Below are 15,828 nucleotides of genomic sequence, written 5' to 3' on the forward strand. Positions count from 1 at the left end.
GGAGCAGCACTGGATTGGTGAGAATATCTGGCAGTTGGAGAGGGAGGTGAGTGAGTGTGTGTGAGTGAGACAGGGCCGGCAGCTCGGCCCCTCGAAGCGAGTGAGGACCCCTCAGTACCGCGGTTCCGCACCCCCGCGAGGGGGCCAGCCGGGAACAGGGGGAAGCGAGTGGAATTGGTGATTGAGGCGCCTCCAAAGGGGTAAAGAGGACCCCCATCCAGGCGTGTGGAGGAAATACTGTGTGAGTGGCACGCACCCCAAAAGCCCTGATACAGGTCCTAACGAAGGAAGTTAGGCGATTTAGAAAATCAGGCAGTTTAGTTTTTAAGTCCTGACGACGGAGGTCAGGCACAAGGTCTGGCAGAGGAAGCCTATCTCGAGATTTTTCAAGCCCTGATATATAAGTCCTGATAGGGAAGGTCAGGCAAACTAAAAATCAGGCCATACTTTTGTTTTAAGTCCTGACAAGAGAGGTTAGGCAAACTCACAAGTCCCAAGAAGGATTTGGGAAGTCCAAAAGCCCTGCAGGCAAACAAAGTCCTGACGAAGGAGGTCAGGCATACAACCTCAGAGGCCAGGGTCTCAAGGTTTTGTTGGTTGAGTCTTGGCGAAGGAGGCCGAGGTCTCAACAGAGTCCTGACGGAGGTGAGGCATACAGCCTCAGAGGCCAGGGTCTTGAGGATTTTTTTTGCTTTGTTTGTTTGTTGGAGTCTTGGTGAGGGAAGCCGAGGTCTCAACGAGGTCTCTCCTGAAGGGAGGAGTCAGGCAAATTGGAGTTTTGGCGGAGGAGGTTGGGACTTCTTAAATAAGAAGTCCCGACCTCCTCCGCCAAAACTCCAATAAATTCCTTTAGGGTAGAGGCATCTTTGTGATTTCTTTGAGGCCGAAAAAAATGGGAGGGTGTAATAGTAGGAAAAGTGGCCAGAGACTGAAGAATATATCTCCCCATAGTCCCCTAGGTGAACTATTAGAGAGATGGGACTCTATGGAAGCCACAGAAGGATTCAATAAAGTTAAGATGATTCACTACTGTTTAGAAGTGTGGCCAGAATTAAATGTGCAAGGAGGATGGTCGTGGTGTGGGACAAAAGACAAGTGGATGTGTCAACAGCTGAGCCAGTATCTAACCTCTCAAGAAGATACTGATCGCGAGCAATTGTTATATGTAATCTGTTGGTTGAATGCTATCAAGAATGAAAGAGTGCAAATTTGTAAAGTGCAGAGCAAGAAAGAGGGGAATGAAAGAGTGAATGCTGAAGTTAAAGAGATTGCTAAAAGGTGGGACCCCCTAGACTACTTGCCTCCTGATGCCCCTCCACCTTATAATCCTCTCCTTTGAGCACCTCATCAGCAGATCCAGCTCTTCCCCCGGCGTCCATGGGGGCCATTCCCTCACCACCCCCTTCGACTCCTTTAGCTGCTTCTGCACCACCACTTGTACCTACTTCACCTGCTGCATGCTCCACCCCTTCTCCAGCTCCACTTAACATGCACCCAAGCTCTTCTCCCCCTCCTACTGCTGTCCCTCCGCTTCCTCCTAACTGGGACACAAATGCCTCCTCACCTAGTAACCGCTTATCACCAAATACAGCTGTGGACCTACAGAAAGTCCAGGTTAATGCTAATACTCCTTAAATGAGTAATCTTGTGTCTGAAGGTGGGCCATCCTGTGGTACCCGATCCAAGACCTCCAAGGCAGAGAGACTTTTTCCACTTAGATAAGTTCCTATGGAAGGAGTAGCGGGAGGTGTTGGTTTTGTGAATGCTCCTCTAACTGCCTCTGAGGTGAGAGGATTCGAGAAGGAGTTAGGGGATTTAGTTGAAAACCCTGTGGGCATTGCCAATCAAGTGGATCAGTTCTTAGGTCCAAATATCTACATTTGGGGGGAGATGAATTCCATTCTAAACATATTCTTTTCCCCAGAAGAGTCCCGAATGATTAGGGCCGCAAGCATAAGAATTTGGGAAAAAGATAACCGCCCAGGACCCCAAGTGCCATCAGGTGAAGACAAACTGCCACTAGTGGATCCTAATTGGAACCCTAACCAGGAAGGGAGGAAAGCCATGACGGAGTACAGGTCTCTGATAATTCGGGGGATCAGAGAATCAGTTCCCAAAGGAACTAATACAAAATTGGCATTTGAGGGTGCACAAGAGAAGGATGAAACTCCTGCTACTTGGCTTAATTGCCTAAAGCGGAACTTTCAATTGTATTCTAGAATAGACCCAGACACCAAAGAGGGTGAAGTGCTACTAAAGGTCCAATTTATTACTAAATCTTGGCCTGATATATGAAGAAAACTAGAAAAGATTGAAGATTGGCAAGAGAGACACATTAATGAGTTATTGAGGGAAGCATTGAAGGTATATTTAGGGAGGGAAGAAGAGTGAGCAAAAGCCAAGGCTAGGATCATGGTTGCCATAGCTAGAGAAAGTGTGGGGGCAAGCAACTCTTTCCCACAGTCTAAAGTAACAAAAGAGTGGGGGAGTCCACCACCAGGAGCAGGCAAGGATAGGCCAGTACTGTCAGGGACAGGAGGCATGGAGAGGCCTCGAGTTCCTTTGAGTGAAAGGTGCTGCTATTACTGGGGAGAAACTGGACGCCCCCCCCAGACTGTTCAGCCTAAAGTTGTGAAACCTTTGCTAGCTGATCAAGGCAGCAAAGGAAGCAGCTTTAGAACCAGGGCATCTGGTAAAAGTTTTTAAAGCAGAAACCACACCTGAGGAGGGGGAAAGAAGAGAAGAACCCATATTTTGTGAAAAAGAATTAAAGGCTATAAAAGATTTAAAGTTAAATCAAGGGCAACGAGGGGAATGGTTAACATCAGACAGACAGGTATTTTTAAATAAAGCACTTTCTCGACGGTGCTAACAGAACTACATAAATTAACCCACTGGGGAGTCCAAAGACTATGTGATTATTTCCTAAGAAATAACCTGTGCATAAGTGTATATGACCTAGCAAAAGCGATTACAAAAGTGTGTTTAATTTTCCAAAAAGTGAACCGGACGGGAATGGTGAATACCATAGACTCAGACCGAGGTCCACCCTTTGTAGTCCAAATATTGCAAAATAGAATTGAAGCTTTAAGAATAAAATGGTGATTACATACTCCGTGGCACCCCCAGAGTTCCAGGAGGGTGGAACGGACGAACAAAACTCTCAAAAATGTATGGACTAAATCGATCGAAGAAACAAAAATGAATTGGCTGAAGTGTTTGCCCCTAGCGCTCTTGCGCATCAGAACAAGACCCAGGTCTGATATAGGGATTTCACCCTATGAAATGATATTTGGACTGCCATTCTTGTTAATGCCCTATAGCACAGGAGATTATCTGGAAGGAGAAGAAGCTACCAGAAAATATTTAGAAGTCATTGGAAGAACCCTGGAAGGACTTAAAAAAAAAAAAAAAGATACCCCCCCAAACCTCCCCTCTTGACACAAAAGCATATGACATTAACCCAGGAGATTGAGTTTTGATAAAATCCTGGAATAGTAGACCATTAATGCCTAAATTTGAAGGCCCCTTTCAGGTACTCCTCATCGCTAATTCTGCTGTGCGGACCAGAGAAAAGGGTTTTACCGACATCATGAGAATTAAAGGACCAGTCCCACCTCCGGGCATTGGACAAGATTTGTCAGTGTCTCCCTCTGGTATTGGACCAGATTCCACGCCACTCTCACCCCCTAACTCGGGACAGTATTCAACCATATCAGGAGTCAATTCAGCTGAGTATACTATTATAAAAGGACCAAAAGACTTAAAGTTGACGCTCAGAAGGAAGAGCCAAAAAGACTGAACTGCATAAGAAAATTTAGAATCATAACAAGTCTTGAAGTGTTTTAAAAAATTTTGTAAAAGTTAAAAATTGTTAATAAGTAATTCTGGTTAAGTCGTCCCAACTTAGTACCAAAGACCCCAGGTTAATCTTCTGCAGAGTGCTCCCCTAGGAGAGACCAAATTAGTAGGGATGGATCAAGAGAGGTTTAACCAGAGAAGCAAGAGACTCTAAAGAGCTTGGAAACTTCTTCTTAATAAAATCCCCAAGAGGCAAGGCCAGGCTGTGCAAGATGACCCATCCCGGACTCTTGGGAAGGGTAGTAGTGATGGCTCTGATTGCTGGTGGTGCTCTGGAGAGCTGTGCAATGAGTGCTACCAACCCCTCTGTGAGGAAGAAGAACTAAGTTCCTTGTTGAGAGTCCACAACAATTTAAACTGTAATTGTGTTAACCTCTCCCAATTTATCAAGAGAATGAGAAAATATATTGGATAGCCCAGAACACCGCCACCCTTAGGCAGCCACTCCTGGGAGAGCACCCTGTAGGAGAGGCCTGGTGGAGCTTTGAACGTAATGCTACTGAAGCAAACCTGGTAAATCTTGTCAAAGGAAAAGGTATTTCTAAATATTGGGAGGGCATGACAAAAACTAATACATTTCAGGAGATTCCTGAACACCTGTTTTGGGTCAATGGTACCACAGCATCCACTGAACTGCCAAGAGACTGGTCTGGCAGTTGCATCATTAGAATTATAAAACAAGCTGTCTTTATATTACCCAAAGAATCTGGATCAAGTTTAAGAGTTCCTATATGCGATGATTTAAGAAAAATCAAACGGAAGAAGCGATATATGTTAAACAAAATTATGAAACTACAAGCAGAATTAGAGATAATATCTAATCAGACCGCATTAGCTCTTAATCATATTAATGACCAATTCACCCGAACCAAAACAGTAATTTATCAAATCAAATGAATTGTAGCAGTCATTAGAAACACCTTAAACGAAATAAGAAAACTAGCATGCATAAGAAATCAAAGGACTCCTACACTTGATTCCAGTTGGTGGGATAAACTATGGAATTTCAAAAGAGGCTGGAAAACTATAACCTTCTTCACTGTGTGTACACTTGTTAGTTTGTTCTTCTTATTTCCCTGCCTAATTAAAATAGTGGCATCTGCTGTACAGAATAAGCTAAGTATCTCTAAAGAAATTAACCTGAAAAAACCAAAAAAAGTAATGAAGTTGAGTAAATATGAGTACCAAAGTGTTCAGGAAATTTATAACAAATACAAAAGATATAGGAAAGTCTATGTTAATGAGCCAAAAATTACAAGTTGATGCAAGCTTAAGTTTAAGGCTGATCAAAGAAAAAGAGGGGGGACTGTTATGAATAAAAAAGTTAACAATTTTTTTTAAGGTTGCAAAGTTAAAAAAAAGCTGAACCAATTGCTGTTAAATTGAAGATCACCTGCATGTTGCAACCACCTATTGTTAAGAGTTCTTCTTCAATTACCCATTAATGGTTGGCAATTAGCCATTGTCCCCCTTGGATGCTTGCCAGGGGTGACACCAGACCCCCTCAGGTAGCAGGGACAGAGTGACATCAGAGTTAGTATGCAGATGAGAATACATTTCACCAGATTTTGTAACGTTCCAGGAAAAAAACCCTAAAAACAACGAGCCAACATGGATTTAAGAGACCTAAGTGATGTCTAAGGATGAGGAACTTAATCCAGTATCTGCTAAGATTCTTTTACTTCTCACCCTAACCTGAAAAGGTCTTAACTAGAAAGAGGACCTGGAATGTTAGACCGAAAAGGCGGAATTTCCTACTCTCCCGTGAGGACGGAATCCCCAGCTCTGCCTGCAGACCAGCTGACACAGCTGCATCACCCTCCTCCTCCCTGCCACTCCTGGAAGCACCGGCGGTGTGGGCGTGACCCGTCGATTTCTCCCCACCTGAGCTGATTATTTTTAATAAAGGCATTAAAAAATGGAGAAAGATCTCCTGCCCATTTATTTCGTAAGTTAATTAAAAAATCATTCTTTAATGGTCTAGTGTACACATTACCTCTGTAAAATTTCTTTAATATGTCTATTGCGTATAAAAATATACAGATAAAAACACATGACAGATTTGTTTCCAAACAAGCATGTGAAAATAAAATGGTACATAGTATAGAATTAGCAAGTTGTGTGAACATAAACAATGTGACACTGAGTACAATCTTTTTTGTTGTTTGTTTTTGAAACATTCCTTGTCTTAAAAAAAAGGTATTGCTCTTCAGTCTAGATTTTACAGCACAAAAAGCTAAAAACTGTTCCAATTAAAAGAACACAAACCTCAAATCTCTCTTCACTATGCTATATGCCTTCTGCAAAACTGTTACAGCTTACCTGTATGATTCCAACAGATCGACAACCTCTGTGTGTCCAAAGCGCCTAGCCCAGTCCACAGCCATCCTGAAAGAGTTGCACAAGTATTTTTATTTTTCACTTCAAAAGATGAAAATGAATAGCACATCAGGCGAGGCAATTGACATCAGAATTTTGTACCCATTTCTGGGTACAAAAAGTATTGTTATCAGTACTGTTGTTGCTGGATCTGCAACTTCCCATTTGAAAGTGCTTGAATAGGTGTTAACAGCTATCTGACTTTTAGATAACTACAGTTCTTTGCCACAAAAGAATGCCAGTTCTACACAGGAGTACCTGCAAACAAGGAAATGAGGGGAAAGAATGTGCCATTCTTTTTAAAAGCCCACAACAATGTGCAGAGATCAGACCTGCCTGCTTGCAGCACCCTTTAAGTCATCTCAAAAAGTCATGCCCTAGACATTTGGAAAACTTTAGGCTATTTCAAGTCTTTCAGAAGCTGTCCTCCTCACAACGCAGTTCACCGTTTTACCTTTAAACTGCAATCCTTCCCAAGTTTTTAAAATGTAAGCACTGTTATGCATATTTTGGGATAATTCATGCTTATGGGGAATATGTCATGTTTGCAATAAATATTCTTAAAAGCACAAAAGCCACAGATGGAGAGGTTGCTTCACAGAGTTGCAAAACTGCAGTTGGCAGCAGAAAGATAAGAATCTAATTAGCAAGCGAAAAGGACTAGCTCTGTGCAGAGATGGGCCCTTTCTCTGGAATGGTCCAGGAAATACCCGAGCCTAGGAATACTGATCTAGATAACCAGAGCCATCAGGTGCACCCATCTCAATCCCGTAACTTCGTGGCATTGTCCAGCTCAAGGTAGAGAAAGGAAACAACATGAATATGTGAAGCTCTGAAAAGAAGAAAAGAGACTCTGCCTCAGGCAAGAAAAAGTGTATAAAAACTGACTCTACCAGACTACCTTCATGAACAGAGGGGGAACCAATGCAATAGAGCTTGGACCAGTATTTACCAGCACCGATCCCGGGGTTGACGCTGTCCCTTTGATTGTGGCTATCGAGATTGTATATCGGTCGTGAAATAAATTCTATTTTTATTAATTATTAAATTGACTTTATCGATTTTTACCTATAACAGCACCAAGTATCAGACCCCTGGAATCCTAATTCTTATCATTCCATACTACAATTATTTACTGTACTTCCCTGTTTATATGAAGACATACTTCATGGCCACAAAACTTGAGTTTTTACAGATTCACAGATATTTTTACATGCTACAAAAAATTTAAAAACATAACAGAAAGATCTTTTGATATAAGAACTGCCAAACATTTTGGTCCAATTCAGTAGATTACAGTTGTTCTGCTAACCAGTGTCTTCAATAACACCTACTGAAACAAAGTTTACAGCTCATAATCAAGACCACATAATTAAGAATTCAATTTAGAATTACAGAAAACAATGATTAACAGGAGTTAGAAACTGTTTAGACTGTCAAAATCTATAATTCTTGCAGCAGTGTGATAAGTTAGCAAATTAAGTTTGATGTTAAAGAATTTTCTTTCTGTCTCCTATATTGACAAATAAATCTATCTTTTGGTTTCTGTTTGTTTTTACCAGCCATTAGATGATTTGCAGTGGATACTTGCTCCCATACTGATCAACTGTTCTACTTGACTCAAAAAGCCTCTCCCTGAAGCAATCATCAGTGCAGTTGCACCAGTTTCACTGTGCCTATAATCAACTGAGAAGTAAAAAAAAAAAAAAAAAAAAAAAAAAAATCAGCAAACCCAATAGAAATGTTATTTCTTCATCTAAATATTGTACAAATATTGATTTCAAATTCCAGCCCAAAGAGAATTTGTTTCCTCACTTTATCTCTGCAGTCAGTTCATGTGAATTCCACAGTTTTAGAAACACACTTCTGTCAATACTTCAAAACAACAACTAACTAAACAACTCATTAATTCTGCTGGCCCTATCCATTTTTTCAGTAGGCATCAGAATGCAAAGGTTTGAAACTGGAAATAAAAGTAGCCATAAAGATCTAAATAAATTTGAGGTTGCTTTTTTTCTTATGTAATAACAAGAAACTTACCACTGACATTTTCAGTTAAAATGAGATTTAACACCTGAGTAAACACATCAATATCTTTATGCAACCAGATGTCAGAAAGACAGGAATCCATTTCCTTTACTATCCATGGTTCAAGGCAATTCACATCTTTTTCAGTCTGAATATAGAAAAGAACATTGAAAGATTAATCTCTCCCAAAAGTTGTCTTTATTCTCATACACTACCCACAAATAATTTGAATGGTTATTTTTCCCAGCAGCAAAGAGAATTCCAGCACTCAGTTAATGCACTCAGCACTCAGTTAATGCACCGATTTTGTCACATGCAAGTATCAACACAATGGCAGTCAAGCCATTTGATCTGAGGAAAAGTTGTGTACAACCACCATAACTGAAGAGCACACTTCAGCTAGAGCAGTTCATCCTAATAAAGTAATCTTTAAAATACATTAATATTCTGAAAGACTCTACAGAACTATCTTTAGAAAACAGGTTTTAAATGGCTAGTAACACAACACAAATATAAATGTGTCTTCCAAAAAAAGAAGAAACTTACCAGTTGATTAAATACTGTGTCACCACCCTCATCCAACCATTTGTACTCCTCATTTGTTCTTGGAAGTGATTTTTGTCTCCGAGATGTTAGTTTGTTAGTGTTTTCTTGAGCTGAACACCACTCAGCAAGAGTGTTCTTCTGTTTCTCTTCTAGAATGCAAAATATCCCCCAAGAAGTTTTAGAGTCATCTTTTATCCATTGTTTTCTACTGAAGAAGACAGTTACAGCAGGGCAAAGTTTTACTTATTCAACCTCTTTTATTTAATATAGAATGCTACTACAAGTCCAACATACATGACATGTTTAAGGGTACCCAAAGTGCACCACTGCAAACAAGGACTATAAGAACAGGGCAAAACCTACCATTTTGGTGTTTAACCCCCCAAATTCCATTATTCCAAACTACTGCATTCAAAGGATCTTCCTTAAGTAATCACCTTCCACACAAACTCAGCCCAGATCCTTTTCCAGAAATAGAATGCTGAAGACAAGTGATACAGTCCCAGCATGTAACAACTTAGTTTTGCACACAAGAAACAGTAGAAAACACCAGTGTCTTAATCGAACTTTTCTGTCCCAGTGATAAGAGCTGAGCACTGTGATAAATATTCAGTTAGGATTTTTGGTTATATATATAGCTTTGCGGTTTGCATTTTTTTTAAAAATTTCTTTAAATAATCACTGGGATCATTATTTTCAGTTGCCAGGAAAACTTCTGAAGTATTATCTACTTAATCAACTGGAAACCAATTATGTTTAATTCAAGAGTGTTAACACCTACAAAAAATACATCCATGCCTGAAGAAAGCAGGGAAAAATGTTACTAAAGAGAACAACTTCTACATTTTGTGCAAGATGTACAAAATCCTGCCTGCTTTAATAGCTGCACTTTAATTTACACCCAAAGGTACAGAGCATCCTATGCTTCTTTAGTATAAATGTGGGTAGAGCCCCCAGTTACATGTAACTCTACACCATAATAATTAGAAAAAATATGACATCAACTTAAAGCAAAAAGAATGCAATCACTGAATCAAAGTGATTTTTTTCTTTAATTGCATAAACTATTTCAACAATGTAACTACTGAGAGCTTAAATATAGCTGCTGTCATCTAGTCACATCTCATTTAATCTTCTGACTTTGAAATTTTAACAGAAAATAAACCTGTCAATTGTTTGTTCAATCAATCAATGATTCTCATTCCTAACCCTTACAATTAAGAAGTCCACCAACCTTGCTGCTTCTCTTTTTTGTACTTCACCATCTCTTTGTTTGTATACCCAGTGCTTCGTAAAATATCCTCCAGAAACATCTCTTTAACTTCAAAAGGCCTCCCTTGGACTAAAAGTATAAAAAAATCCATAAAGGATTATACATTCACTAACTTCACTTACAGCATTTATTTATTTAAAAATTATCTTTACTGGAGTTTATTTTTCTCAAAATTACACAAAACAAAACCTTTCCAATGTAAAATGCCACCTCATTTCTCATCAACCTCTTCAATTTTATCAAGTGTTATAGCAAGAGATGTTCATAAGATTGACAGTTATTAAGCACAAATTCTTTTTAAATGAGAAAAAAAAAAGCCAGCAATTTTTGCTTAGGGTTACAAACAAGAACTCACCATGTAAGCCTGCTACCTGGATTAAAAATGTAATTAATTATTAACCAATTAATATGGAGACAGTACATCTTTGCATTGAACTACTTTCTTTTAATGAGAAGTATGTGAGAAGATAGACTTATCTCCATGTCCTCAATTAATTCAGCAAAGCTAGCTTTCTTTACTGAGTACTTCTTGACAGATGAGACATCCCAGTGGCCATTACATTCTAATGATTTCTTTTTCAACATGACTGTTTTCTAGACCTTATCTGTGGACATTAAATAATGCTTTTTGCATGAAGAATTAAAATCTCTACATTTTGATTTCTTGTCCCTTAAGCTGACTTTTTATCACTCAGGATTTTCCTTCAGAAAGAGCAATCCACAATTCACATACTTTTAGAAGCTGTTACAGAGGAAGTCTGCCAACACTGATCACAAACTCTGTGTACTACAGCAATCTACAACTACAAATGTTCGTTTCTGTGGTCAGGATTTTGTCAGCCTTATTGCTGAAGGAGAATCAAACCTTTTTCATTACATTAACAGAAACAACCACATTTTAATTCTTAAATCTTCAAACAAAAAAACCCAAAAACAAACAAACAAAAAAACCACACACAAAAAAACCCCACCAAAAACAAAAACAACAACAACAAAAAAGGAAAAATAATCTTTTCAATTGCTATTGGCCTGCTAAATAACCAGCATAAGTACTGTGGTAAACTGGAGAGATTGCCATCAGAATTTCCAACACAAATATACCAATGTGAAAGAACAGGAAGCTGCAAAAAGGGTCAACTGGAAAGCCACACAACAATCACAACTGAGGCAAAAAATATTCAGAGAACATGAATTCATGCGTAATTTCCAGATTCCTGTCTTCAACAAGTTGCAAGCCTTATTTTACTAAGCAGAAATGAAACTGGGAACTAGAAATAAAGACTTCCATCTGCAAAAAAAGGGAAAAAGATGTTTCCTTCTCACAAGAATTTGCTAAAATAAACCAGTAAGCAATCCCACACATTTCCTAAAACTCTTGACATTTTGTAAAAAAAGGCTGACATGCAAAGAGTCTACCTGATTGTCAAATAAAGCATTTATCTTAAAAGCTACTTTTCAAAACACATTAAACTTGGACATTATTGTTGAAAAAGTAAGAGGACTGAAAGGTGCCAGAGGACGTCACCCAAGCAGAAAACCTGCATGCCAGGAAGGTGGGGGAAAAAAACCAAACCCACAAAAAACCCCTACCTCCGACACATTTATATTTTGACTCTACTAAAGATCAGTCACATGAAATTAAAACAGCAATAATGGTAGCTTTTCTTTTCATTTGAGTGTAATCTAACTGCAGATACCTGAGTCAACACAAACCAAGAAAAACTGGATGCCTTTTCTGACTATTTACCTAGATGAATGGCTACTAATTTTCTTTAAATCAAAGAATCACGTGATTTGAGCATGAAACCCAATCTGCCTAAGCCTGTATTTCTAAACTGAACAGGTACAGTTGTGTGTGTTTTATCCAGTAACCAGTAACAATCCTCATGAGGCCTGAAGAACAAGAATCTACTGGAGTGTATTAATGTATGTCATACTCATGTAGCTCCCAAGTCCTGTATCAGCATGAAGACAGCACTTCAATAACCTTTTCCTACTTCTACAATTAACAGTGGAGAGGGGCAGGACACACCTGCATTTATAGAACTCCCAGTGACTAAACACTTCACTCTGAATTAGGAAAATAGTTAAGAAACAAGAAACCTGACTACACAAAGAATAAGGATTCCTGTAACTCCCAATGTATTCATCATGGGCCTTTACTCAAAATAGTTTGCTGTTGTAGTGTGTTTTTTGTTTTATGAGTAGGTTTATTGTTTGATTTTGGAGTCTTTATGCTGTTTCTTTTTTGTTCCCACCTTTTCCCAGAATTTTTGTCACTTTTCTTGTTGTTCGTTGCTAGTTTCTATTTCTCCAAACTCTTATCAGTTTACTGAAACTGTTCTCCTCCCTTGGGATTTTTATTGGTTTATACATTGTGGTTCCCACCTTGTTTTTCACTCCCAATTCTCCTGATTTGTTAAAGATTGTACCCTCCCCTGAGACCTGTCCCCACATATAAGCTCGTTTCTCCCCCTGGGGTCCCGGGAGGCAGAAGAAGGGGAAGTTTACCATCAAATAAAGTTACCCTGGGACCTGTGTGCTGCCCTGTGTTTTATGATGCCCCGACACTGGCACCTGGGATTCAACGGGGCTCGAGGGCGGATCTTCGGGCCCCCCCACCCCGTTCCTGTCATCAGCTAGCTGGCAGGAGGAGCGGCAGTTTGCTACAGCTTAGCAAGATCTGTGAATCTCAGGGCAGGTATACTAACATTTACAGAGTTAAGATAAATACTTACTATGTATTACTGGGCAACTTCCAAAATACCTAATAAAGAGATTTGCATCTAGAGCAGCACTAGAAATAATTAGTTTTAAATTATTTTGGTTTTGCAGCACATCTCTCAGTTTTATTAGCAAGAAGTCACTGAACCTATCCCTCTCATGCACTTCATCCTGTAACAGAAGAAAAAAGGAGAGATAAAAAACCACACAGATTCAAGATCACAACTTCTGCCAAAACAAACTTAAAAAAAAAAAAGATTTGGTGGCAGAGACCTTAAAATGTGTAAGTCTCGTTTAAGTAACAGGGTTTTCTTTTTAAAAAGGGTTTTTTTAATGCTATCCATAAGCAAAAAAAAAAAACTTCAAAAAGTTTTTATCAGAGCTGAGTGCACTGCAATGCTGAAGCTCTACACACCTTAATTTCAGAGGCCAAAGTGAGTATCTGAAACCTCTCTAATTTTGTATTTGAAGTCAAATTTCAAGAAAACACAACAAACCACAAATCCTACAAATCTAACTTCAATAAATTCTCACTTCACCACTGATGAGCATTTAAAGAAATGTATGACACCACATAATCCGAAAAACAGACAGATTGCTTAGACAAGTCATACACAAAGCCTGCAAATTAAGGCACATAACTGATTAATCACCTTTGTCATTCTTCTATTTTGTTTTGTATTATGAATGAATGAATGAAACAAGGGCTCAAATACAGGGTTTGTAGGCTGACCTCAAGAATGTATAGATCATTGTCATGCTTTTTTCATGCTTTGATAAACAGGTAGGCAACCTAAACCTACCATGACTTCTTTTAATCTTCAGTACTTAAATCTTGCCATAAACATTCTAGTTCCCCTTATTAAATTCCACAACAGGAATACTAACATAATCATAAAGGAACACACCTGAATAATTTGCTAGCAACTGGACTCCACATTATCTTGAAAACTCGGGGCAAACAAATGGACTGAAAACCTGGTATTGCTAAAACAAATACATGATAACAGAAATTCTGACACAATCACACTAAAAATCCTCCCTAAGGATTTTCTGGGAAAATCCTTAAAAAAATTAATTAATCCTTAAAAAAAAAATCCTCCCTAAGGATTTTCTGGGAAATGGGAAGTTCAAAAAATTTACACTTCTGTCCTCCTCAACTCCTTCCAATTCCACAACTAATCACGGGTATGAACGTAAGGTATTTTTACAGAAAAAAAAAACTACAAACACACAGTAAGACACCAAAATCTACAAAACATGCATGCTACTCTCAGGACTCAGAAAGTCTTTAAAGTTGATTCAGATTCTACCAAACAAAAACACCTAAAGTGCTCAGCAAATTTAAATTTAACAAAATGAGGACCTCATTTTCTAAAGCAATACATATTGCTCCCCCCCCACATTAAAGACCACAGGATGCTCACCACAATAACATGGGTCACGGTGGAGAGGGTGCTGTCTCCTGCCATCAGCGTGCGAAGGAGCATGTCATTAGTGCAGAATGTCACCAGTGTTTTCGGAGAAACCCTATGGAACACATCACAGAGACAGCTCAGGGGGGTTGCACCATATAAAGGCAGCTAGCTTTCCATGGATCAAAAACTAAAGCAGCTGCTGACCAGAAGAGGAATTACAATTCTCTCCTCAAAAGACTCAGTCACACCACTTGTTTTTAAACTATGCCTCTTCCCAGACATTTCCTAACAATTTGTAGTGTTTGTGCCCCAAAACTCTGGACAATGGATTAAATGAAAAAATAAGATTCAAATTTTAATAAATAAGGAAGTAAAAGAGAACCATGAAGAAACTCTGCATATAATTCAATTTACTAGAAAATTCTATGTGGAAAACCAGGTTTCAATTCCTCAGCATATGCTTAGATATAGCCTTTGTATTTGACTACACAAGGCAGGATGAGCTTGGCTAGATGCCAGGTGCCTACCCAAGCAACTCTATCTGTCCTCTCCATGGGTAGGGGAGAAGAAACACAATGAAAGACTCATAGGGTCAAGAGAAGGACAAGGAGAACGTGGGTCTCTCCCATGGGTGACAGTCCTCCATGAGGTTCTGCAATACGAGTCCTTCCCATGGGCTGCAGTTCTCCATGAACTGCTACAGCTCAGGTCCCATTCCACAGAGTGCAATGCTTCAGGAACAGCTTGCTCCACTGTGGGACCACCACAGGATCACAATTCTGACAGAAAACCTGCTTCTGTGTGGGTCCCTCCATGGGGCCACAGGTTCTGCCAGGAGCCTGTTTCAGCATGGACTTCCCAGAGGATCACAGCCTCCTTCAAGCACCCACCTGCTCCAACAGAGAGTCCTGCACAGGGGGATCCCTGCTGCACCACGGACCTCCAGGACTGCAGGGGCACAGCTGCTTCACCATGGGCAGCACCTGGCACCTGGAGAACCTCCTCCCCTCCTGCACTGACCTTCCTGTCTGCAGAGCTGCTTCTCTCACATTCTCTCACTGCTCTTCTTGAACTGCTGCCTCTGTTTTGCAGGCTTTCCTCCCCCATTCCCCACTGTCCCAGAGGCACTACCACTGTCAGAGATGGGCTCAGCCTCAGCCAGAGGCAGGTCTGTTTTGGCTAGCACCGGCTGTCAGACACGGAAGAGACTTCTGGCACCTTCTCACAGAAGCCTCCCCACAGCTCCCAAAGCCTTGCCTTGAAGACACAATACATTACAGCTGACTAAATCACAAAGCAAACTGATGATCCTCTGGTTCTTCAGGAGGTCAAAATACTGAAATGCTACAACTCTATACCTGGGGCAAAGTTAGCTGTCCCAATAAAAACAGCAATTGTCACTACTTCCTCTGGTACCGCTATCCTAAAGGAGCTGAAAAGTTCCTTTGTACTGTACTCTACAGCTCTTCTCCAGAAGACAGTTAAAAAAACTTTAAAAAGTTTACTTCTATGTTACCATAAACACCTCTAAACATCTCCACTCCAGATTTTTTTTTGTCCACAGCTCAAAATATTGTTATCGCCCCCTTTTAGTGTTTC

At 39.8% G+C, this 15,828-nt stretch overlaps 1 protein-coding gene across 3 annotated transcripts in view; it reads right to left on the bottom strand.

Annotated features, from left to right (window-relative positions):
* YTHDC2 (YTH N6-methyladenosine RNA binding protein C2) overlaps nt 1-15,828 on the bottom strand; it is a 36,885-nt gene that overhangs the window by 15,734 nt on the left and 5,323 nt on the right. For all 3 annotated transcript variants that reach the window (XM_064403759.1, XM_064403760.1, XM_064403761.1), the window contains 7 exons: nt 14,239-14,341; nt 12,826-12,982; nt 10,049-10,156; nt 8,815-8,963; nt 8,281-8,416; nt 7,800-7,926; nt 6,184-6,249 (listed from right to left, as the gene is read on the bottom strand). In XM_064403759.1, the coding sequence (XP_064259829.1) occupies nt 6,184-6,249; nt 7,800-7,926; nt 8,281-8,416; nt 8,815-8,963; nt 10,049-10,156; nt 12,826-12,982; nt 14,239-14,341 (846 nt within the window). The remainder of the gene's footprint in view (nt 1-6,183; nt 6,250-7,799; nt 7,927-8,280; nt 8,417-8,814; nt 8,964-10,048; nt 10,157-12,825; nt 12,983-14,238; nt 14,342-15,828) is intronic.

This window comes from Passer domesticus, chromosome Z (genome assembly GCF_036417665.1).
Source record: "Passer domesticus isolate bPasDom1 chromosome Z, bPasDom1.hap1, whole genome shotgun sequence".
Classification (NCBI taxonomy): Eukaryota; Metazoa; Chordata; class Aves; order Passeriformes; family Passeridae; genus Passer; species Passer domesticus.